Source organism: Microchirus variegatus, assembly GCF_963457635.1.
Source record: "Microchirus variegatus genome assembly, chromosome: 6".
Taxonomy (NCBI): domain Eukaryota; kingdom Metazoa; phylum Chordata; class Actinopteri; order Pleuronectiformes; family Soleidae; genus Microchirus; species Microchirus variegatus.
The window spans coordinates 16,197,499-16,224,259 of NC_139807.1; the positions used below are offsets into that span (position 1 = coordinate 16,197,499).

At 41.8% G+C, this 26,761-nt stretch overlaps 1 protein-coding gene across 1 annotated transcript in view; it reads left to right on the forward strand.

Annotated features, from left to right (window-relative positions):
- unc5a (unc-5 netrin receptor A) overlaps nt 1-26,761 on the forward strand; it is a gene marked incomplete at both ends in the record, with an annotated part of 148,815 nt that overhangs the window by 97,064 nt on the left and 24,990 nt on the right. The window contains 5 exons of the mRNA XM_083890936.1: nt 7,244-7,387; nt 9,298-9,401; nt 10,844-11,024; nt 14,216-14,383; nt 21,269-21,433. Of these exons, the coding sequence (XP_083747062.1) occupies nt 7,244-7,387; nt 9,298-9,401; nt 10,844-11,024; nt 14,216-14,383; nt 21,269-21,433 (762 nt within the window). The remainder of the gene's footprint in view (nt 1-7,243; nt 7,388-9,297; nt 9,402-10,843; nt 11,025-14,215; nt 14,384-21,268; nt 21,434-26,761) is intronic.

Consider the following 26,761-nt stretch of genomic DNA (forward strand, 5'->3'; position numbering starts at 1 on the left):
AGCAGTAGCACCGAGGAATAAACAGCAAAAAAAACACGTCTACGGTCTTCAAAAATGTGGGAATTTTTTTACCCTTAACTCTTCTAACAATGCGGTTGTTTGCAGACTATGCAAATTTACTTTGGCGGACCACAGCAGTACAACAGCAATGCACGAGCATTTGAAACAAAAACAACCTGGAGCTCTGTTTCAAGATGGCAGCAAAACTCTGTATGCGCTGTTTTTTGCGCTGATTTTCCCCCTTCCCTGCCCTGAAATGTTAGTTTCTCAAGCAGTCGCAGTAGTAAACCAAAGATAAACACTACGTTAGACAGTTGTTGTCTAGTTATTGATTCCGTTCAATAGAGAGTCACACAGATAGACACGCAGGGGCGCACACACATACATACGCACACACACACACTCTAATCGTAAAATGAGTCGTTAGATTAGTCGACTAATTGAAAAAATAATCGCTGGATTAATCATTTGAAAAATAATAGTTTTGGACAGCTGTGTGTCACAAACACAAAAAAATCCATACATCCATCATCTTCTACCGCTTTCTCCTCCACATGAGGGTCTATGGTGCCAATCCCAGCTGAAAACAACCATCCACTCTCACACCTACAGTCATTTTAGTGCGTCCAATTTGCCTAATCCCCAAATCTGCATGATTTTGGAGACCCAGAGAATCCCACGCACACACACAGGGAGAACATGCCTGCTCCATACGACAAAATCTTCAAAATATCTTGAAAATACAAAAGTGAAGAATAGTGTTTTTTGTCATGCACCCTCGTAAATCCAGCTGTGAGCTTTGATTAACATGACCACCCTCTCCGCCATGAAGTCCGAGGCACTCTGTGAGCAGAGAGGCCCTCTGAGACACCGCAGTCCACCGTGGTCTGACCATGTTGTCCTGCTGGAACGCCTGAGGCGATGAAGCCCAGTGCTGCACCAGCAGAGCTGCACAACCAGAGCCAAGCAGAAGGTAGTGTTTACTGCTCGATAAACAAAGGTTTTTAGTGATTATCTATCACTTTATTGCCAATTCCTCACTGTGACACACAACACAGAGGTAGAGATGAGATTAGAAAATCAACATTATTCTGTTTTTTTTTAGTTTTGGAGTTTGTCCTGCTTTGGATCATTGTTTTTTGTATTTTGAATAATAACAGATTGCTACTCTTGGATGAGAGGTGAAACATTTTCAACAAAAATCCAATTGCTGCTGATTCAATAGCTTTTGGAGAACTCTGACCTGGGTGAATGAGTAGCTACACAGACATTAAAAAAGAAATAAATTGATATCAGGCTCGACTCTGCCCCCTTACCTCCCTTGCAGGCATTGCTCTTGATGCAATTCAATCAAAATTTCAAGTGCAAATCTTTTTACAGAGACCGAGAGCAAGAGAAAAGAAAATCTGCTGAGATTTGGTGACAGTTAATTTGACAGTTAAGTATTTCCTCCCTCCCCTTTGGCTGAATTATAGGAGCAGCATCCTCCTCTGCTTCCTTGGGCCGGCCATTTCTGATGTGAAAATAATCTTGCTTTGACACAGAGTAAAACACATTACAGTGAATGTTGGTGTGTCTTTTGTGTACATGTTTGCGCCACTGGATCTGGTAATGGCTTGTATTGTATTCCTTTGCCTGGAGACTTTGCAACAAGCACCATCACACAGTGGAAAGGCCAGTTAATTCATGAACTTTGCATCTTTGCAATTCTGCATCTCTTCCAGTCTTTTTTGTTATTCTTCCCATTTCATTTGTTTAAAGCCCAGAGGTCTTGAAACAGAACTGTTTGCTTTACTCTCACCTAACATGAATCCACAGACTGGTTGCTTTATAATCCTATTTACATACATGCAATTGTCACAGGACCTCACTGTAAATGAGAGGCACTATATAAAAAAATATATATATTCCCTTTTAAATGGAAATCATTTTAGTTTCAGATTGATTGATTTACGAAAAAATCTTGGGATAAGTTGACTATATAGAAAACAGATACTGGAAAAAGTAAAATTTAAAAGCTGATTCTGCTAGTATATTCACAAAATACATTTTAATTTGCGGGGCACAAACTGTGATTATGTTTCGGTTTGGTAACACCAAGCTTGTAGCACTAAAACAAAGAGCAGCAAGCTGCTAAGCGTCATAAAATACTGAAGGATACTGGACCTAAAAAGCCTCTGTACCCATTTCGAAAATGTCTTGACCAGAGGAGAAGAAAAACAAGGGTCTGCAGTGAAGATCTGACCAATATATAGACAAGTGGAGAGGAAGTTGGTGTGCATACTTTTCTCCCATCTCCCATACAAGCTGTATGTGTTTGTGTAGGAACAAAGGTCAAAAGTCATATTTCTGTATTTCTGGATTGTAAGGTGTTGTTCAATTTGGCAACTGCACCCCTGCAATGTCTTCAAGTGGGATTGCAGTAATGGCTTTAAATGCTTTAACACCGAGCGTATCACAGACAACAGACACATTTGCGCAAGCGCACTTTGCATTACCGTAGTTACGCAACAGTTTGTGCTATCGTAAAATGTCCAACGGATTCTGAAAGCAGAGAAGTTGCACATTAAAGCCAACGTGTGGTTATTACGGTAATTTTACTTACGATGTTTCAGGAAGCTGGAGAATTAGTGTCTTTGTTGCCAGAGAGGAGAGTGTGGGAAGAACACCTGTTCATAGTTTCCTAATTTACTTTTGGCCTGTTTTTGCACATTGAGAGACAAAGAAACACTGAGAGACTCAAAACATTGGTCAAATTTAAAGTTTAACATCCAAGTCTGTTGTTCGTGTACAACTGCAGTGATTTTCTAAATAAACCATTTTGTTTTTCTTCATTTTAAATTGTTAAAACAGTATTTTAACATGCAGTAAATTGTAAATAACTGCCAGATATTGGAAGTTATTCTGGAAAAAAAAGGGCAAAAGCACTTTTATTGTTAAAATAAGCAACAACAAAAAAGTCCAGATGGACATTTTGAGGTTGAGGTGTTAAAGGGTTAGGTTGTACACATTTTACATGTGTCCCCTTTAACTAAGTCATGTTGTAAGTAAGTTAATTCATTTTTATTTATGGGAGCAGAGAAATTGTTGCGCTGTTTGAGAATTGTAATTTTAGATAGCGAGTAATGCATCAGTGCAAATGTGTTTTGCAGGTGCAGCAGATTTGAAAGATGTAAAATGACTCTCTGAGTGATATCAGTACTGACACTCAAGGTTGTGATAACTGTATCCGACTCACAAAAAAGGTGATATTAAGCCTTCCCAACTAAAATCCCTTTAAACAGTGTCACCTCACAAGCAGCATTGAGTGATATGTGGCTTCTTTTTTTTTTTGCAATAGAGGAGAGTGCTGTTTGCACTTAAGATGGAAATTCTACGTCATTTATCATCAAGTATGAACTCGCTGTCTATCCAGGAAAACTATAAAGATGAAAGTCCAAAATGACCAGTCACTGAACTGTGATGGATGAGCTGGCCAAGTTCAACTTAGGTTGAGTCAGGAAGTATAGAGAGAAAAGTGGAGGGAGATTGTTTTTTTTTTTTTGTTCAACAGGGAACGAATTTGATTAAGAAATTATTGGTAAGTCCATTAATAATGCAGCAGTCTTCGTGACAATTTTTTATTTTTAGGTTGATCCATCAGAAAATGTAGACAAGAAGTTGCTAAATGGAATACAAACATGCAGATAAACCCATATATGTATATGTATTTATATATACATGTATGTGTATATATATGTATATATATATATGATATATATTTGTGTATATATATGTATATATATATGATATTTATTTGTGTGTAGTTACCTCCACACACATACATGTGTGTATATATATGTGTATGTGTGTATAGATATATATTTTTTGACATTCTATATATGTATATATACACACACATGTATATATGTGTGTATATATAAACTCCATAGTCACAATATACACGTAGCTGCATTTAAAAACAAAGGAAACGAAGAAAGTTTTTAACTAAAACCTCATGCGTGTCAATGCAGTGTTAAGCTTTAAGGTGTGATGCAATATGCAGCCAATTAAGTTGTACTTTGATAAAGAGTAAAGTTTGTGCTGAAAGCCCATTATTCATACAGTGTCAATCGCATAATTACCCTTTAAAAATTCTCTGAGCTCATTTGGAAATGGGCTGCTGATCAAATCGAAGACACGCACTCAGTATCTCACAGGAAAGGAAGATCATTCCTAACACCTTGAAGGCAGCTGAGCATAGCCTACTATTAGAAATCAATATTGATATAATTGAGTTGTAAGTGTGTCAGTAGCCTATTTTCAGAAAAAGACAGCTTTCTATGGATCAATAAAAGAATGGTGTGCATAAAGTTTTGTTTTACTTTTAGCCATCTCAATAGAATAGACTGTGGAAAACAACACTTAACAGCATACTATCCAATTATGAACAACAGCTATAAAATTACAGTCCCATTTTGTTCACAAAGTGATGAGATTATTCTTTCCTACTTATTAATTGGACTGAAATTGGACAGACTGGCTCACAGCAGTGTTACTGGAAGGTGTCAGACACAGAAAGCAGGTAATTATGGCGACAGGAAGAGATAAGGAAACAGAATGCAATTACTCTGGCAAGCAGAGCTTCAAATTGCTCTTCTTAGGATTTCTCACCTCAGGTTGCTGTTGTTCATGCTTTGCATCTCCATGCTGATCTGTTTTCCCTTTAACCTCCAGCTTGGAGAAGAACGAAGGTTTGCATTAATTAAATGATTTCTACTGTAACTAGAGCCATGCAGAGTGCACTAGACTTAATAAGACAACTTTGCAGCGTTTCAAATGTATTTATTCTAAATATTTTTTTCCAAATCATTTATGCATACATACATTGTTATGAGTTAAATCGGGGTAATCATATATTTCCATTGTTATTCACATCAAAGCCTGTAAGGATTTCTCAGAATTAAGTTTAATTTGACTTCCTAGGTTTGAGGGCACACTTCAGACGTTTCTTTTCCACACAGCCTGTAATGTAACTGTAATGCTATATTTGCAGTCACGGGTCTCTATAGAGAATACATTTCTCATTTTAAAGACAGTATATAATGGCAAATACGTAATGAACACACACACATACAAGACACCAACATAACAATAAATACAACTATTCCCCGTTCCAAATCCCTCCCCAGTGTAAACAATATGAAATGCACACTGTCTCATACATTGTAAATGTACATATATATATATGTATATATATATACATATATACATATACATATACATATACATATACATATACATATACATATATAAATATATACATATACATATATATATATATATATATATAACCGTGGAAAACTTTAACTCTTCTGTTGCCGTCAACTTAAATTCATTATTTTGCGTTAATGCTGGGGCTGGCTTTCTTTCTCGATACAAAATGTAACTGCAAGAATAACTCTGACATTGTTCTTTGGATCACAAAGGCAGGGAATTCACTTTTTGTAACCGTTGTATAAGGTGCAAAGTGTTTTTTTTTTGTATTGTTTGTTTGTTTTTAAGATTCTTGTGTGTGATGGGGTAAAAATACTGACATCCTGCTGACTTGAAGGAATGGGGTTTTTCTTCTGCTCCATTTGTTCCTTCACTATAGTGCTCATTTTATTACTCTAGACATTTGTTGGAGCTTTTAGGTTCTCCCTTAGCTTGTGTATCTATCTCTTTCACTCACACACGCACACTCGCAAAATCTATTAGAAGCTAAAACTTGAGACAAAGAAAAAGTAAAAACTTTTTTTTTTTTTTTCGTGACAATTGAGCACACTCATCTTTTAATTCATTTTGAATTACTTGTGATTGAAGCAGGACATATGTGCTGTTGACACTTGATATTTTACTGGTGCTTCAGGGCTAGATTTAAACGCACATGTGCTCACATTTGCTGCGATCACATGTAGAGAAAACTAGCAGTAATACATGGGGGGAGGCTCAGCCAGTGACCCTCAAAGCTACTCATCGCTATGTGGCTGCCGGCGATGGAGCCAATTCACTTTCCTCCAAGACAGCTCATGTGACCTTTGGGCCAGCATGGACTTACACAGGGCCCCACAGAGCCATACAGGGTTTGTCTCAAATTGTTCATGAAAAATCACCCATTTTGTATTTGATGAATAATCTGTATCCAGTACAAGTGCTTTATGTAATTGCTGTATAGATTTGAAGGCCTGATAGGTGCCACTTAGTCAAGCTTCAGTCAGCCTCGGTCTGGGGCTCAAAATGATCACTGCAGACGGATCAAGTGTGTGAGGGGAGTGTAAGAGTGTCAGAAAGTGCTTTTATGTAAATTGGAGCTGAAGAGCGGCTCTCCGTCGAGACTTTAATATACAGCGCTGTACTGTAAATGCTACCACATCGGTCTTGGGGATGTGTCCTCTGTGACTGTAAAATGCTCTGTGTTCATATGAAAGGTTCAACACCCTTCTCACCAAAAAGACCCCAGAGAGCAGAGATCAGATGGAGAGAGAGAGAGAGAGAGAGAGAGAGAGAGAGAGAGAGAGAGAGCTGGAAGAAAAAATATGGCAGTCTCCTTGGCGTTGGTAGAAAGTAGGACACATGGTGAGGATCAGAGTCCGGGCTCAGTATGTAAAGATGCCTGTGGATTGCAGGTTTCATAATAAAAGGTTAACTTAAAATAAAATGAAATATTGCTTCTTCTTCTTTTTTCTGACAACACCGCGTTGTGAACAGCGTTGTCGATGCATTCCTCTAGAAAAGCAAAACATCTGTCATCTGAGGAGCGTCACTTATATCAACACTATTGTGGAAAATGCTCTGGAAATTGTGAACCCGTCTTTAATTTAATAATAATGTATCAGTTCACGCCACCTATTTCGGTTTGCAGAGGGTTTGTTAAGCACTTCCTTCTTCCTTCCTAACTGCAGCTTTCACCAAGGATAGCTGCGAGGCTTTCTTCTCATTTTCCTCAGTTAAAGCACTTTATGCATGATTATGGTTCTCAACGTATTTATTCTGCCTTGCTTTTTTTTTTTTTTTTTTTTTTTTAAATTACTTTGCTGCTTTAGTTCAAGGTACAAAATGCACTAAAGGATTAATGTGAGGCCATTTGTTTTCTTTCCCGACGAGAAATATTTACGGTAATTTCATTCTCTGCTGCTGTCAAATGAACCCATGGGTATAAAACTGCTCTCACTCACATCCCTCCCGGTCACCATTTTGATGGTTCTTTCTGTTTCCTTTGCAGCTCTGCCAGTCATGCAGGTGACAATTGACATAACCAGACAGCAGGTGGAGAAGATCTTCGGTCTTGATGAGTACTGGTGTCAGTGTGTCGCCTGGAGCACCACAGGCACCCAGAAAAGCCAAAAAGCATACATCAGGATCGCTTGTAAGTGCACTTTAAAATGGTCATGGTGTCATTAGAAAGAAAAACGCTGCCTAACAAGGTCCTTTGCTTAATGGAAGTTAGTATGCAATAAGAGGGTGTTCGTTTTTTATCCACTGTGGTTGTTGAAAGGGGACCAAGTATCATTTAACAATTAACCCAGAGACCATTATGATCTGATTCACCGCAGAGTTTTACTTAGTAAAAAGGAAACGTTAGCTGCAGGCACAGAGAAACCGACAGTAATGCATTCGCTTGAAGGCAGCAAGAATTCCAAATTTGAGTATTCATGAGGATCTTTTTCATTGGCTACAGTGTATCAGCAATGATCCCTATAAAAGTAATAAAAACAGATTTGAAATTTATTGCCGTGCAGCAATCATAAATCTGTGTGTGTAGGGGGGGGCACAGACACATCCCTCGCTGCATCCTCAAAAGCTTTATTAGGAGAAGCCATTTTACATTTATGTATTTTAAAACATTCCGTCTATTAATTCTCACATAATTACGCATTAAGCCTGACTGAAGCGAAACAAAGCGCCGTCTCCAAGCATCGCACGTTTTTGAAAAAACTCTCGTTCATTACCCGGCTTTGTTTAAGATGTAAACAAGACCAGTTGGATTGAATGATAAGCGCGCATGCATACATGCTTAAATAAAGACTCACATAGACTGCAGCCTTCCAGAAATGTTACATGCCATGTCTCCTCTAGTTCCATTGTTTCGGCTTCAATTAAATTGAATGTCATGGAAATGTCGGCCCATCTTAATGTTTCTCTCACTATGATCGGTCACGACGGGCTCAACATCTGTTTAAAGGAATTCACCGGCTCACAGTCGTGCCCTCGACCTCTGACACACAATGAGGTCTGGTTCACACCTGATGTGCGGCGTGTGCAGCGACTGCTCCATGCAGCGACTGAGCTGTCTCACTCGCATGTCCCCCCTTGAGTTTCTCATTTATCTCTGACTTAAATGGACAAAAGAGAGGGACAGAATCTTCCCTTCACCTGATGTAATTATTTAAAGCTGTCACATTTTTGTAGAACATAATAGTATTTATTCAGATTGAGCCTAGACACTAAAACTACTGTGAAAGGTGTCAGATTTATGAAAACATGCTGTAGAATGTCAATATCATTATCAAAGGATGTTTTTTTTTTTTTGTCACACGGGAAAAACTAGATCCATCTGAGATGCTCTAATCTGTAAACAGGGGGCGCTGAAATTAAAAACATGACACAATGGTGTACAATCGTGTACAAGCTACCAGGCGTAACACGTTGCTTTAAAGTGAGTCGAACCTGCAGCTTTGAATTCGCACCAACCTGCCAGCTATCACCAGCCTGTTTTGCCCATCGGCTACAAGAAATAAGCTTTGTCAATATTACTTGTGTAATTTTCAGCCAGTGCTAACAAACAAATATATAGCAGGAGTTGGTGAAACAGTAAGAGTATTCAATGAGACGTAATGTGAAGCCCCATGCAGGCAGCCAGGCTTACAGGAGCTCTTGTCCAGGTGCCTCGGGGCTTTGTTTTCATGTGGCTGTTCCAAGCCCTCATACAGATGGAAGCTGGAGGCTGTCGGATGCTGGAGAGAGGAGAATGAGGGGGAGAGGCGGAGTGAGGGGTAATGCAATTGCTTTTGCTTGATGCCGAGCCCCTCTGGCAGCAGACAAGCATCTCTGAACCAGCCAGGCAGCCTGTAATAAGCAACATGGTTGGTGCCACCGATCCCCGTATGGCTTAGGGGCCGAGTGGAGTGCGACATGCTCAGTGAGGCCATGGGTGAACATTTCAAGAGTTTTGAAATTTTAGAAACATCAGCGGGCCAGGTTCTGTGGACAGCACTATCTCATTCAAGCCTTGCGAACTCTACCTAATGTCCTAATTGGTTGTGTCTCTTCCACCAGACCTGAGAAAGAACTTTGAGGTGGAGCCGCAGGGTAAAGAGGTGGCATTGGACCAGGAGGTGTTGCTGCGCTGCCTTCCCCCCGAGGGAGTGCCACAAGCCGAGGTGAGACACAGATACAGAAGATATTTATAGGCTCACATCCAGCATCCTTTTACCTTTTCCTTACCAGGAGGACAAAGAGCAGAAAGTTTCTCGGGTTCAGCTCCCTGGTGTCTCTTGCTACTCCACTTGGGAACAACCAACCCAGTTTGGATAAATTACACCTCTAATTATTCCCCGTTATTGATTTATTATCTCTCTTATATCTCCAAGAAGCAGTATATCACATCATCTTGTCACATCACTCATGCTAGGCTTGGAGGCTTCACTCCCCGTTTGACATCTATAAAGGCCTATTCATAATTAATGGGTCTATTTGTCTCAGTCTCTCCCTATCTTATTTTCTATCTTGACGCCATCTCTCCATGTAGGGAATCTCTCATACAGTACATTGTCCTACTCATGTCATAATCTCTCTGTGTGTGTGTGTCCGTGTTTAGAGGACCAGACTGGGACCAGCTGTTTCACCTTCTCTGCTGCATCCTCTGGTCCCAGATAGGCACTAACTGCTCTAATAACAACACATGACGAGGTTAGGCCAGCTCAGAGACCAGAGGCAGCAGACCAGCCAATCACGGCTGTACAGTGGAGGTACATTTTGCAGAGGAAAGGGGAAGGATCCATAGTTTGGCAGAAAAGAACATCAGAGCAAGAGTCACAATGGGGCAAAGCAGGGATATATTGCACAAGAGCAGAAAGCCCAATTATTTGCAGCATCGCAACTGGCAGTAATGCGGACAACAATGCTGCCGTATTGTAGCTCCTCTCGAGACAGGACAAGGTCAAGTGAGAGCAAGAAAACAAGAGAGCCAATCTGAGAGTACACCAAAAAAAGGAACAACAAGAGTTTTGGCTCTTGCGAGAGGGCACGGAAACTATACAAAGCGCGATTGGTTTAGCTTAAGACCAGCAACTAATACATATATATATACAGTATATACAGCAGCTACAAAGAAAAAGTTGCATTTCCGCCACAACAAATACATTCAAACCATTGCTGATTAAGCTTATCAGCTCCACAGGACTCTGTGTTTCTCAGTGTAGTGATGTTGAGATCTCGTGTCATTCGGCCACATAATTGCACTGCACACAGGAAGTGTATATATGACTGAAAACACAAAGAAGCACCTGCAAAAACATTTCATTCTACTGGCCCAAAGAACCTGATTGCTTAGCAGTTTTTACAGAATAAACATTTGCCCCCTCACTGCTCATGTACTCAAACATGCCAGAGCCTGTTTTTTTTCAGTTGAAGGACACAACAAACACATAATATTGTATAATTTCTGTTTTATGAAGATCATATTTGTTTTTTTTGTTTGATTACTTCAGAAGTCGAGAACCTCACTGCTGTGTTCTGCCACCATCGACAGCATGATTCACTGTCATCACAACAGTTTCTGTTGTGATGCACTGAATTTCTGACCACTGAAACACATTTTCAGGTGGAGTGGCAGAGGAACGAGGATTTGATTGACCCAGCAAGCGACCCCAATTTTTTCATCACGGCTGACCACAATCTTGTCATCAGAAAGGCCCGTCTGGCGGACACGGGCAACTACACGTGTGTGGCCAAAAACATTGTTGCCCGCCGCAAGAGCAACTCTGCCACAGTCCTTGTCTATGGTAAGTGATAACCCCTTTTTTTTGCAGCCAAGTCCACGTATGTATACAGAGACTGAAGAGTCGTCTGAACACAGGGCTTTAAGATATTCAAGATCAGGTAAACTGTTATGACTGCATATTTTCTCTGTCATCCAATATTCCCTTATAATCCTCTCAATATGCACGGAGCGTCTGCTAAAATATAAGCCAGCCAGTTAACTTCTGGCCAGTTGTTGCTTAGGGGAAACCTGGATTTTTATTTTTATTTTTAAGTAGTTCTAGGAGTTGAAGGATTCAACATGGCCTAAAAAGAAAAAGGCATTAAAGTTTCAGGGACAACAGCAGAGCACTGCTCTGTCCCTCTGAGCACAGCCTCCACTAAATCCTATAATTTGTTGCAAAACACTCTTGGTAACTTCTGCTGTAGAACATCTCTGCATCTTTGGCTGACAGCTCACCAGATGCAGTCAGGCTTTCCTTATTGAAAGGCAGGAAGTGACCGTGCATATATTCAATGATATGCAGTGTTACACATATGTGACATATTGTGAGAGTATGCATATATTATTCTGCTTTCTATTGAGCCAAGAATCACATCACCATAAATAACTACTTAAAGAGATATCTGCACATTAATTAGCGCAACTTAAATGTTACTGGCAGCCATTCTGCCAGAGCTGGCAGTGTCTGATCTCAGGGTTTGCCATCTTCCTCCTCCTCTGTAGTGAATCCAGTATGAGAGGAAAAAACAGCAAACTGTAAATAATGACTTGGCTTGATAAGCAGACTGACCTTAATAAAAATGCAGAGGGAAAAAACATATTTTTTTATCACAGTGGTTTGAGTTCTGGCACGGCTAAAGTTTTGCATATGTTCCAGCCTGTTATATTTGTCAGCTCTGCCATGTAAACAGAGAGAAATCACATGCAACATGAAAAGTATGGTGTGCATATAAGAAATCTGTCGCGTTGTCTGACACCTGGTTGGTTTTCACTGGCAAAAACGATGACGATGTTGTGCTGCGTCAGTGATGCCACAATTATACAGCACTGTGTATGAACATGTCCATTGTCCACGCACAGTATGTTCTGTTGTAGATATCATTTTAAAATGAAATGATGTACACATTTTTTATCACACCAAATGCATTAAAAAAAAACATAATGTTATTCTTTCAATGATGTATTCAAAAGTATTTTCCTCCCTCGTGAAATTGTGGTGTCAATGAGAATTATTAGATCAAACTCATCTGCGCGTTTCTCGTATTAACACCGTAGCTTCTTGAATTTTAATTGCAGCTTATATTTTGCCGTCTCTGCCAAGAAAACCTCAGAGGAAATCTCAGTGGAGTTTAGGGCGTAGCATGAATTCAAATTCAGGAAACACGAGCAAGTGTCAAACCTAAGGGTCATGCGCGGAAAGCTTTTGGATCAGCGTGGATACAGATCAGAAAACATTCTCCTATTTTCAATTGAAAAATAGGACATAACGGCACTGTCTGGTCACAGAGAGTGCCGTTATAAAGCCATATAATTGAAGTGCCATATAAATCAAGAATTACTTGTGTGTTTACAATAAATTCGGTCTAATTTGGGAGTTTGGCAATTGTGCAAACCGTGACAGGGTCAAACTTTTGAGTTGCATTGCAAGACTGTTAACACATTCATTTAAGAATGCACTTTTCTCTCTGTGAATTGTTTGGAAAGATTTTTCTTGGTGCATGTATTCAAAGAACACATTATGACAAATTCCTTCAAGCCTCTGACACAAAATCGAAAGAGCTAAATTATTCTCAGTGTTGCTTATGGATGATTAGTTTGTTGTTGGGGGACTTCTTCAGCAGATGAACAAACGTACTCAGTCAAAATGACTGTGCATAGACGAGAGCATAGACCCACTCCTGTTGTTTGCCTTTTTATATTGTCAAATATTAATTTTCACCCTTGGATCCAAGGAAGTCTGAATAGCTCAGGTGCTTGCATGTGCAGTTTTATGTCCTCCCATCATGCTTTGTGTTGACGGCTGTGTTACTACTGCAGTGTTAATTAAGGTTGAATCACTGAACAAGATGTTTTTTTCTAGTTTTTCTGGAAAAAAAAAACTAGCTGAAAAACATCATAGAGAATATCACAGTCCAGCAGGCTAGGTGATGTGGCTAGCTGTAGCAAGTGATAATAACCACTACATTTCAAAGGTGGGGGGGGGGGGTTCAACAGGGGGCCAGCGATGCATTTTAACTAGGCCTGGCTATGAGACTGCACTCTGTGCTAAGAGGTAATCAGGGGCCGAGTTGCCTGGTAATTTACCTCGCCATGGCGGGCAATCAATCGCATAGAGAGGGCAAGGAAATGATTCAGCCACGACAAGCACAGGAGAGAGTTGGGGGGGGAATTAGAAACGGAGTGTGTACAGAGAAGGGACGACAGTGCAGTTCAAGTCAATAAATTAGGAATCCTATCCACCCTCTCATGTAAATGGAAGCAAACACAGTACATGCCGAAAGGAGCTGGTTGGAATTAACTTGATCTGAAAGATATTGCATGAATTATATGGCAATCATTTCTTTTACTAATAAAGTTGAGAAAACTGAGCCCCGCTACAGAAAATAGGAATTCAGCAGGTAGACGTTTTGAACTGCGTGAATTTCCATGCAGCCTCCAATATAATAGAGGAATAAATTATACAGCGTTCCCCACAATTCAAAGAATACTTGAGTGTGAAGAATGGCACGTAATGGTGAAATCATCATTAGACGTGTGAAGGACACATCCTGAAGTACTCGAACAACTCCATTTATTTTAAGTAGCGTGTTGGCAACTAAAAGAGTATTCGTGCTTTGTGCAATTTCACCAGCATTACCACGGCCCTCGTTACACTTGCAGCTACTGTGTCCTCCTCAAAGATGGAGTCAAAGATGGCAAGCTGTCATGTTATTTTCTGCTCCCGGATGAAACCATCTTGCTCCCACTGCAGTCGGCGAACACAGCTTGGACAGAGGAATCAGGCCCCTCTGCTCTCGCTGTTCCATTTTGTTCACCTTGCAGTGCTGAGCCAAAGGGTGTAACAGCAGTCACAATTATCGTAGCGCTACACACCTCTTTTCTTTAGTGCATGTCGGGTAATCCTGGCTGCTCTGTTCCTTCATCCATCCATCCCTCCCTCACCCTTCCATCCCCCCCCTACTCCCCACCCCCGCGGCGCTGGTCTGACAGTCAACGGCGGCTGGTCCACTTGGACCACCTGGTCGTCCTGCAGTGCTGTGTGTGGGCGTGGCTGGCAGAAGAGGAGTCGGAGCTGCACCAACCCCACGCCACTGAATGGAGGCACATCCTGTGAGGGGCAGAACGTCCAGAAAAGTGCCTGTGTGGCCACCTGTCCAGGTAACTCCCAGACAACCCTGTTTGTCCTGTGGCGCTTGGCTTCCTGTGGCTTCCTCTTTGCTCTCTCTTTTTTTTTTTTTTTCTGCATCTAGAAGTCATCAATTCATATTTATTTTGGCTGCCCTTTTGTACCGACACCTCCGCATCTTTTCTTAGTAGTTAGTGCTTCTGTTTTTTGCTGTAATTATACTGCTTACACAGCAACGTCAAAGTCGATTAGTCCTCACTGTGGCATCATCCTGAAAGTGATTTATTATCATCACACTTTGTTCACATATCTCTTTATCCTCTGCACTGCACACAGATCCTGCTTTTATATAGGACAACTGTCTACTTTAAGAGACATGGTCGCAGCCGTGGCAATGTGTCAGACCAGCTAGTACATTTGTTATTGTTTGCTGCTCAAGCTATGTAGTAAATATGGGCAATAAAAAGCTGAATTATGGCAGCCTGTGTGCCATGTTTACGTGTGGGGAGTTGAGGGTGTTTCATTTGCCTGTCCGTTCTCCCTTGTGAGAGTATCAGAGAGGCAGATTGCCCTGCCTGATACTGAGCAACACATATCGATCCCTGCAAGCCTCAGATGGAAGTCAAGCTGCTTCATTTGCAGTCCCACATTAGCCCCCTACCAGAGGGAGAGACGGCAAGAGAGAGAAAACAGGAGGTGTAAGGTGCGGGCAGGGATAGAGACAGATGGAATCAGATACAGTGTAAGGATGGCAGAAACAAAGCCTAGAGTGAGACAGAGAACAGGACAGTCGAGAGAGAAGAAAAAAAATGCCTGAGTGTGTACGAAATCTGGCTGTTGCCTGTCAGCAGATCAGTCTGTGGACATACTCTCTAGCTGAGGCACTGCGGCCATGCTGACCGCAGGAGAAATCTCCCACGCTCGGTAAATAGCAGAAAGGGAAATCGAACACCTCTGGCAGTGGCAGCTTCTCTCTGTCTAAAACAAAGGTTATCTTCCTCAGTGAATCACGGTGTTGTGTTACACATCTCCCATGTTAAGACATCACTAGAATGTCAACCATGAGTGTAAGTAACATGGCCTGCTAGAATACAGTAGACGGAGGAAGACAGAGGAGCTGCAGAAAGGCATGATGCTCCATGAGGACTCTTTCTGCATGGATTTGGATGTATCATCATTGCAGCAACAATAATGCAATCACAGGGTGTCCAGGGAGTCTTGACATTCCCTGATAGCAAAGCAGGATACTGACCCCTATGAGCTTAAAGAGATTGTCAGTCCAAAGCTGCTATTGTTAGACTGAACCCCACCCTCTTCTATCTTTCTCTTGCTCCACAAGGAGAAAGTGTGTAATTTCAACCCTTTAAGGTGCAGTGACAGAAATTGCATTGAGCTCTGTGAACACTGTTTGCAAAGGCGGTGGGAATGAAAGAACTCCCCTCTTTTTTTGTGCCATGATGAGAGATGCTCCAGCGACGTGACCCTGCGCACACCTCTATCAGCCCTGTTATGGGCTCTGCCTCCCTTTCTCTCTCGTTACCTGTCTCAAACTGAGCATCAGCGGCGTAGACAGCCCCAGCTGTCGGCAAACACAGAGGGTTCCCCTCAAGGCCAGAGTCCGCCACGCCAGAGCCTAGGGATGATGGGTTGTTGTTTCCAATCACAAGTGGCACAGTGGCTCAGTTGTGTACTCACAGACATGTCTCTGAAAGCCCCCAAGATGAAGTGACTTCTGCCACCATTTGTCACCCAGCGCGCGTGCGCACACACACACACACACACACACACTCACACCCATACACACACACATACAGGTTTGCTCAGCTATTCTTCTTAGGACACTGCATAGACTTCCATTCATTTAAACAGCCTAAACAAAGCATTATTTCTAACCTTAACCATAACCAGTTAATACATAACCCAAACCTCACCCTAACCACAATTCAAATATTAGGCCTCCACCAGTTCCTCAGAAATGAAGTTCGGCCTCATTAGGACAAGGTTTTTTGCCCCATGAGAACTACTGATTCTGACAAGGTCAGTGTTTATGCCATAAAATGTCCTAAAGAGGAAACAAATACAGCACACACACACACACACACACACACACACACACACACACACACACACACACACACACACAAACAGTCCAGAAACTGCAACCCCCAGATACATCCGAAACTTCACTTTGATTCATCAGTGACATGAATAACACATACATGAATCATCAGCCTGAATAGAAGCTCTCGGAGAAAAGTCACGCATGGTCAGCAAGAGCAGACAAATGAGAGAAACCTAGCAGACGGCATCCTTGAATACTGGATAACAACTTTAATTATCATAGTCGTCACAGGTCTTTTCTGATATCCGATGCACAGTAGTTGGTAATTTTTTTTCTCCCCCATTTCAGAAGAATGAGACTTGAGCTGTAATCCTGCAAATAGACATCATGTTATTTATTCAGGCTCTGTTGACATTTGGATTCAGAAGTGGTGGGGTTTTTTTTCTAAGTCAGCCTTGAGATGCATTTTTCCTCTACAGTGCCTTTCTCTCTGAGCTGCTTAATAAAAATTGCATGATTTAATGCTGGTCTTGTTTCAAAAGTTCATTAATTATCTCGACTTGGATGCTTTGTTGATTATTAGCTCTCTGGTGCATTTAACGTCCAGCGTTAGATCTTTGAAGAGGCTTACGCAGAGAAACATAAAATATTGTTTTTGCTGCTCATTCAGTTTAATTTGCAGTTGCAGTCCGTTTCTGCTTTGTCTAAAACACACTGATGGATTTGCTGTACTCCTCCACTGGGGAATAAAGATTCTGTTGACTGAATGAATTTTCGCTGGAAACGAATCACGTTAAATGTGGTAGAACAACATGCAGAGGCTGTAATTTCTCTCTACATCACACACACACACACATACTTACATACATATGTACATTCTTAATGCCAATAACCATTGACTTATCTTAAACCACAGAGGCTTCTCACACATACTTTAGAAGAATCCACAGACTGACATCTCAGACATTGGCCTGTTCACTAGCACATGTTCACTCTCCGCATGTCTAAGCACGAAGTGTCTTGTATCTAAATGTGAGCTCCCACCTCTCATGAGGAAAGTGTGAAGCTAGAGAGGTTCATCTGTATTTTCGTCTGTCTCCAAAGTGTTTAATGAGAGTTGGCAGCGGCCTGTGTGGCAGATCAGATGGGCTCCATGCTGCGAGAGATGCAGGGTGCTATGGAGGAGGAGATGGAAGAGGAGGCGGTTGCTGAGGCTAAAGCCGGAGGCTTAGAGCAGGGCAGATCATTACCACAAGTGGACAAACTATGCAAGAGCCTAATCTCCATTTCCTCTATCTGCCTTCTCCTTTGTCTCCATCTCATCATTGCTGAAGTAACAAACATTAATCTGCAGTCCAGCCTACACTTCTCCATTGACTCTTCCCCCTGCTCTGGCTTGTGTTTAGAGCCAAAAGTCAGGGCAAAATGTCAAATCATGTCAGCATTTACAACTAAAAGAAATACACTACGTGGGCCAACAACAACCATTAGATTCCAGTCTTTGGAAGCAACACAAAGACAGAAACAAATGAACTGAAGTGGAACTGTTGTCTGATGTGTTGGAGAACAGTAAATAACCTGAGGAAACTCCTAATTTGTGTGAATAATTTAAATATTGAAGTGGTCCCTCAGGCTTGCCAGAGGAGTCACGAGAATTATAGGAGACGGAAAATAAACAGACTCGAGGCTGGTGTGTTTGCGCGTGCATACTTTTAGGTGTGTGTTTGTGCATGTATGCGTTGTGCAAACGCAAGCCCATATGTCTGCTGTCTGCACTGCAGGCAGAATGTCTAATTCTATTCTGTTAGTAACCATGTATGTGTGTCTGGATATTAGCGGAGATTGTTCTGCAGACTACATATTTTATCCAAGGAATAAAGGCTATGGCTAATAAATGTGACAGAAAAACACATTAGTTCGCTGTGAAAAGACGGTGGCCATCTGGTGACAGCCTTGCATCAGTGCTGTTATTATTCATTCAGTGCCATTTGTTTTGGCTCACCCTCTTCCCATCTCATTCTGTCTCATTTCAGTTTGCTTGACTGGCTCAGTCAACTCACAGAAGTAGACAGCACTTTTATACGCTAGCACCCATGCTATCTGCAGTGTCACAACTAAGAAAAATACTTTTTTTTTTTTTTTTTTTTTAGAGATAATGTGTCAGTTGCAGTATAAGATTTGGTATATAAGTCTGGTTTTCTGTGGCCTTTTTTTTCCCTCATCAGCCTTTGAACATCAGGATTAGAGGTGGTTACTGTGCACACGTACAGTATATGATGACAGGACAGTGGGCGCAGAGGGACGGCCTGCTGGTCTCAGTGGTGTTTGTCTCCCTCCTCATGCTCAAGGACGCATAAACCATGGGCGTCCAATGATCTTGGACGGTGTCCGTAGGCAGCCATTGTCATTTTGAGCAGCAGTGACTCAAACAGGCCCCCCTACCGGCTTGTAAAGAATAGTCGGGTTTCTTTCGGTTCCCGCCTCAACAACATGTCCAAATGGGGGCTTGCCATTTGGCTATTGTATTACCCTCCTTCCTCAGAGACCTGCCTGACCTAAAACCTGTGGTGCTGTGAGATTGAAAATCCGCTGTGGTGCCATTTGCAGCCAGCACTAACAATCTCTCTCCAGGGATTTGATAAGAAAAAGTGTGGCTTTAGATGACAATGTTCTTGTGTGAATCCCTTTAAAGGAAAAAAGGAAAAGAAATAATGAGGTTTGTTTCTGATTTCCTTTAATATGAGATAGGGAAGTCGAGTTTATTTAACCAGTATACTATCTTTCCACTTCTTTTATTAATGTCATAAAAGTTTTTGGTGTGTGCTTCTGTGAAACACCTCATCTGCTTCTAGTTTGCTACATGTCTAAAGTCAGATTGGCCACCGAGGCCTGTTTATTTATCTTCATCTTTCTTTGATTTTCCACAGCTTCAGTGTTGCTGCAAATTGTGCCTCATCCACTCGTTCTCATGGGCACAGCTCGTTTCCACTGCAATCACCTTGTTTGAAAATGTTATTTGCATGGACATTAGTCTTGCTTTGTGGTGGAAAAGAGAAGTAGAATTTCATCACCGCATCAGGGCAGATGTTGACATCCTCTCTTTGTTTCACAGTGGTGTGGATAAACTGAGGGGTGACATAATGTATTCATTAGGATGTAATTCGCTATTCAATCATTCTCATTCCCAGCCTGGATAATCAGCCCACTGGCCCACGGATGGGTCCACTCAGTGCCAAACAAGGACAATTATCTGATTGGTTCTGCTCTCTCTGCCAAATGGATCTGACTGCAAAGAGGCCCAAGCTGTGTCAGCAACACAGCACACACAAAAGCCCAGCTCTCACATTCTCCAGTAATAATTTTAGGACACACATGGACAAATGTACGAGACTGGTGTAGTAGCAGGCGCTAATTCTCACACCTGTAGCTCTGCTAGGCAATCACAGCGGTTTTTTAGCATGGTTTTCCAATTATGAACTGTTTCTAAATCCACGTGAAATCTTTAGTTATTCAATAACACAGAGGGTATCACATCACGAGGAACATCCCCGCCATCTCACTTATTTTTTATTAACCAAAGTCTCAGGCCTGCAGCAGGTCAGACCTTTTTTTTCTGCGGGTCATGCCCCCTGCACTTTTTATGGCGAGGATTAATGAGCACGAAGGTTTTCTTGCCCTCAGGTCTGACAGAAGGAGGGGTGCTGCTGCTCGTAGAGTTGTGCATGTACGACTGCATGTGTGTGAGAGAGAGAGAGAGGCTTTGGTGATGCTCTTCTGGTCCCATTTACCTGTACATTTGGGAAAAAAGAGCAAGGCAGTGGCGTTTTTGTCCCCCATGAGAGCTCATTACTGCTCTTTTCCCCCTTAGCCCTATGGCAACCTTCCCCAGGCTTGTTGCTCTGTCGCTCTCAATATAATCCCCCCCTCCCCACTCCTGGACACAGTGCCAAATTACCCCCACCTTTGCAAAATGGCTTCTCTCTCTGTGTGTGGTAAAGCTGCTGATATTTCTTACAGCGGCACACGCTCGGAACCATTACTGGCCAATTTCCATTCTGTTTCATTCCCCCCCCACTGATGGTGGAGTGTTTGAAGTTACAGTTCTGGCTGCAGGTCCAATGCACAGCCATCTCTGGTAATACCACCTGTATTGTGTCATGTATTCAAATACACTGTAGGGAACTCATGTTGCCACAGTAACTGCCTTTTGAGAAAGAAATCAAACCAAGGCAGGTTTATTTTATTTTATTTCACATTTTCAAATTTTTATGAGAATATTTGTATTGAAGCAACCATTAGATGTTCATCAGCAGACTAGAAGGGCTAATTTCCTATGATTAATTCTCCCTCTACATATTTGTTTTGTTGACAGCTGAGTCTACCAGGTCACAGCACCTTCCACTTCACCCTTGCACTGATGGGGTTTAGCTTAGTTGCATCTGATTTTCATGTTGAAAATAAACAAAGGAGGCAGACTAGAGACAAGTGTGGCTCTTCACATGCTTTGGTTTCCCTGGGCATCTCCAGGATTTGAGTGTGTGCAAGTACATTTGCATGTGTTTATAATGCTTTCCCTACCAGGCTTCTTTTTTTTGAATAAGTGAATTTGCACAAGGTGGCAACATTGTATTCCACCAGTTGTTCCCATATCACACGCAAATGAGCAAGTGCTTTTACATTACCGTTCACCCGGACCTCTCAGTTCACTCTGTAAAATAAAGCTATAGTTTGCTTTATAGGAAATGTTCAGCATGACATCTGATCAATTCTTTATCCCGTGGAATCAGTCTGACGTTTTGCTGCTGTGTATTTTTATGGTTGCAGTTTTATTGTTTTGTATTATGTGTCTTTGCAGTGGATGGAGGCTGGAGTGAGTGGAGCAAGTGGTCGGCTTGCGGCGCTGACTGTTCGATGTGGAGGACCAGGGAGTGCACCCAGCCCTCACCTGGCACTGGGGGTAAAGAGTGCCAGGGGCCTGACCTCCAGTCTCTCAACTGCACCAGCGAGCAGTGTCCACAGAGTGAGTGTGTTACCACCCACATACTGTCCACCACACTCGCAGTGTTCAACTCGGTCAAACAAAAGAAAAGATGTTCTCAACGCACTTTTCTGCAACGATATCAGTTCATTTATATATTTGCTTCCTACAACTGAGCAGATAAGTGGCGAAGAAACATTAGTAAATCAATAAATGTGTTCACAACAACATTTGAGAGCCAGAAAATGGGACTCTCTCAAGGCCATAGAGGACAGAAAAAACATAAAAAAAATATTAAGCACTGTTCTTTAGTCTTGCAACCTTCGTCGGATAAAAGAGGATCACAAATAATCCATGAAAAACAAGATTGCACAGGATTTGCCTTAATTAGCTGATGAGACAGGGTTTTTGTCCACCAGTCATATTTTTTTTATTTACAGTTTCCATTGGAGCAAGAGGAGCAAACGTATATCCTCCTATTTTTATTAGACCAAATAAACGTTTTATGCCTCCTTATAGTGTCAGCCTACCCGTGATAGATGTTGAGTACAGGTTCATAAAAGAAAGATGTCCATCTCACGTGAGACAGAGCAGAAGAGTCACAAGTTGACCTTTGCTGGCAGATCTTCTTTTTAGACAATCGGTTCAAAATAAACCTGGAATGGCACTTGTTGCTTAGGTAATATGCAATCTTTTTCACCTGTGTCTGCACTGCGATGCTCTCCGACTTATTAATAGAACTGAGAATTAAACAGAGTCTCTTGTGATTAAAGCACAACCTGTGAGATAAAGTGCTGCGGGCAACTGAACCGTGAAAACACACATACAGTAGCAGACCTGCAGTGTGTGCTTTCATTGTTCTCCAAATGCAATAATTTGATACAGATAAATATCTGCAAAGCCAGAGTGTATTTCGTATTTTGTGTGAATTAAGCTGCTGCTCTGTTTACTGCCCCCGCATGTGTCATTAACGGGGCATGTGCAAACTGTCAGGATTGGAACACATAAAGTACATGCAGCCAGAGCCGGCAGCTAAGTGGAAAGTGCTAACACGGAGTCTGCGACAGACCAGATGGACATGAAGCCTGAGCTCGGTTGCTCCCCACAGATATCAAAGACAGAAAGATATCGCGGCTTCCCATCCCCGAGGTGATAAGTCTCGGGGTGGCATCTCATAAAGCGAATGTTAAAAATAGTGTGGCTATTGGGCTGCTCTGCATGGTAAACAGTCAGTTTTAATGGGGGCGCAGTTGACACACGAGCCAGTGAATTAATTAAGTGAATTATGTATTTTGCACTGATTTGCGTCATCACATGAACGGATGCATGGAGCGGGATGAGAGTCTAAAGAGATACTGTATGTAAATGTCGCACTTTGTATACATTTATACGCATATAGTGTATGTGTGAGCACTCTCTGCAAGTGTGTGTCCGTCTGCAACTGTCTCAGCCGATAGTGCGGCTGATGCAGTGAACCGGGGAGCTTCGACTGCCCATCATCAAAGGTCAGCAGCTCCTCCCCAGAGAAGCAAGATACATACACAAAAATGCCAGTCATTGTTTCTCCCATTTGTACACACACACACACACACACACACACACACACACATACATGCACATGTGCGTCAGAGTCACTCAGTATTTACACTGACAGCAAGGAGCGAGGCACGAGTCTCTGAAGAATGCATGTCCCAATCTGTTCCCAGCAGATGTGTTTCCATAGACAATTGCTATGTGAAGTATTATAATAAGCAAAATAGCAAGATGGTTTTTGGCTTGTCAGCAACTCTCATACTTCAACCATGTCTGCAGGCTATTAGCTGAGATAGAAAACATCCCCCCTGAAACAAAAGGCGCCCTTCTCTTCCAGTGTAATCGAGCAATGCAACTGCAGAGTAAGCTGTAGTTACTCTGCAACACAACATCCTCTCTCTGAGCTCCTCGCAAACATCTGTAATCGCCCTCATTAGAAACAGAAATGGCACACTTTGGATGAGGTTATTGTTTTAGGTATCGTATGTGTGAGAATCGATGTGCTTTGTGTTACAGCTCTAAAATAAACAGATCTGGCCCAGGCAGGATCATTTTCATAAAGTAAACAAGTGGAGACCAAGATGGAGTAATGCAAATCTATGCATGGAAATAATAAATATGCTGGCAGCATGCCACAGCCAAAATGCCAGACAGGTGTTCGAGGGCAGAGGAAGGAGAGTGAGGGGAAAAAAACACAGAGCTTGTGTTCTCCGGCACAGGAAATTAGGCCAAAATAACCACAATTAGTTGACTTAATGTGAGTAATGAAGGTAATTAACTTAATTTGCAACAGCATCCCATTTTGGGGGTGTCACATATGATTATGCAAAGCCTTATAAAACTATTAATCTGTCTTCAGTCTGCTTTTGAATTTGGAGGCTAATCTGGTGGCAAAGCAGCTGATGTTTTCGTCACGGCTTTGTTTGTCAGAGTGAGGTCAGAGCCGGCGTGAAAAACGGCTGAACACTTATTTTGGGCCATATTTCACCCGGCGGCGCTGAAGGATGGGACAACTGTATTGTGGAGATAGTAATGGTCGCGCTCACTTTGAGAGTTTTAGTAGCCATATTTCCCTGACCTTAAGAACTTCACTGTTATTCATCTTCAGGCAAGTGACTGGAGGATTGGCCATGGGATGAAATATATGTTCAGGTCTCTTGATAAATGCCCAGGGAAGAGGGGCAGGAGGCTGCAAAGCTTTTATTTATCAATGCAGGAGAGAGAACGAAGCAGGTAGAATGAGTTGAGGACTGTCAGGTGCAGACGTTGTGCTGACTGCCAATGCAGCAAGAGTCCAAACTTGAGCAGGAGCTCGGTACATTGCCTTCGAGGAGATAAATTATAAGTCCAAACTGGGCCGTCTCAAGTCAGAAACTGATCCCTAACCAGTCCAACCCCAGAGCGAGTGTGAGGAGAAGGAGAAGTGAAGGCTCAGGAAGAAGCGAACAAACAGACATTTGCCTGGGGTCAACTCTGACATTTACACACTGTCCACAGGCAGGTGTCAATCATACAGAGAGGTCACACAAAGAGAATCAAAAGTTCTTAGCCAGCAATTATGTCAGATGGAAATGGATGATGGAGTGATGGCTGAAAGAGAGAGAGCGGATAATGTGGAGAAGAGGAGAGAGAGAGAGGACACTTTACAAAAGGACCAAAGTAAAGCCCATCCAATTATAAAACCCGATTAGTTATGTCAATTAAAGTGTGATGGATGTCCTTTCAATTATTGGCTGGCATGCTGGAGATCAATAAGCAGGGCCAGGAGGAGCTGAGACCAGGATTGCAATGCACATGAGGATTGTTTCGCTATGACACATGGTGGGTCAGATAAAACTTCCCTCACTGATTGCCCGATAAGCCACTAGAGATTAAACAGAAGTGAGGGAGAGAGAGGTTCGGGGAAGGGAAGAAAGGGGGAGAGAGAGAGAGCAACAGAGTTGTCTGATTGACTGACTTCATTGTCTCGGTTCAAGAATGGTACATGCTTAAGGATAACAAAGAGTCAAGATACTTGATCTTTGCATCTGAGGCTGGCTATATGCCTTTGGTTTGCCCTTAGAAAGTAAACACCAACTGGTCAATCTAAAGCTATGTTTATCCAATCAACAGAAGCCAGTTATCCTGTCTCCTCACTGACGAGTGTTGCTTTCTCTTTAGTCGGGCCAGACATCTCTCAGTAGACTGCAGTGCTAGCAGCTGTGTCTGGCCTTTGACTCACCAAGACAATTGGATTTGGGAAGTTTAATGAGAGACTCAGCCATAGTCTCTTCCCCCTTTTTTGGAGCTCATTGTAAAAGGTGTAAGGCTTAGCCTGGCTGCTTACAATTACTCACCTCTACACTTCCCTGAGGAAAGAAAGAGAGAGAGGAGAGTCGGAGGAGAGAGACATAGCCAGCTTAGTGAAGAATGGATATATATATGTTATAAGAGTTGAGATGTTATTCATGTACTGTATGTTCTGTTCAGAAACACAGACACGCCTGTGTTTATCTTCAGCCAGTCATTCACTATTGATCACATGTCAAGAAATCCATAGCATTAAGAAGGACCGCCATGGAGCTCGGCTGCATATAATCCCGCTACTTAAGGTTTCAGATTGTACTGAGATAATCAGCCATGAAATGGATTTTGGCATTTCTCTTAAATACTTGAGTATGTCAAGCAGCTTTGTCCAGAGAAATTGATTTTTCCAAGCAAAAAAAAAAAAAAGTAAGCAAGGACAATGTGAGGAAAAGTGAGAAATGAAAGAAAGAAAGACATTTTTGACTATTTTCAATCTTCTAGCTTAAATATGACTGATAGCACTCTGCTAATTTAATTGTGCCATTCTCATGTCACAGATTTATAACACCAATTAAAACTTGTCAATTCCAAGGTTGAGCACGGTTCTTGTCAAGTAGTCAGATTACACCGGGGTGAAGAAATCATGACACACTGTGGATATTCATCAAAATGTGCTGTGTCTAATGATAATCATGTTGATTTTGATACAAACTTTTTGACAAATTGTTGTTGCTTATTGCTGAAATGCAGATCATGTATGTTGTCACTATCGGCCACATGCTGTTTCCCTATTCATCCTGTTTTAGGTTTATCATTTTCATTTTTGTATACATATCCTGTTTTTGTCTTCCTGCTTCTGTCCTCATACTTTTATTGTCACCTTGCCACATGGCAGCCTTCAGCTCTTCAACCTTTGCCGTTGTTGTCCGTCCCTCAAAGCTGCACTGTTCAACACATCCCCTCCTCGGCTGTGTTTAGCTGACAGCTCTACGCCCCCATGGCTCCTTGGCAAAATGGGCCTCAACAAAGGCCTCAGGAGCATCCTCCACCTCCAGTACAAAATTTCCCAAAGCCCAGGGAGACAGCTGTGCAAATCCCATTCTCCCGCAAAACAAACACACACACACATAGACACATTGATGCTTGTCTGGGCTTAGCTGCCATCTTCATACTGTACTTTCATAAGCAAATCCTTCTTCTCTTTTTTTCCACTGTCTCTCATGGGGGTGTTGAGTACTTAGAGAAAGAGAGAAAAAGACAGAGCAGAGGAAGAACATTCAGGCATAAGATATAATCCAGTGCACATATGAAGAGAGGTAAAGCCAAAAAAATCTGCTGTGAACTTTGGTTCTTTCTCCCACAGGTGGAAATAATACTAAAATGTAGTAGAGTAAAAGTAGTATTACTTTCATTGAATTTGACTTGGATACAATCGAAAATGCGGCTCTAAAAATCATCTAAAATTGAATGTGTAATTATTTAAACTAAACAAAAAACATATAACGTTATATAATATATAGTATATATAATTTCCTTTGTCATTTGCATTCA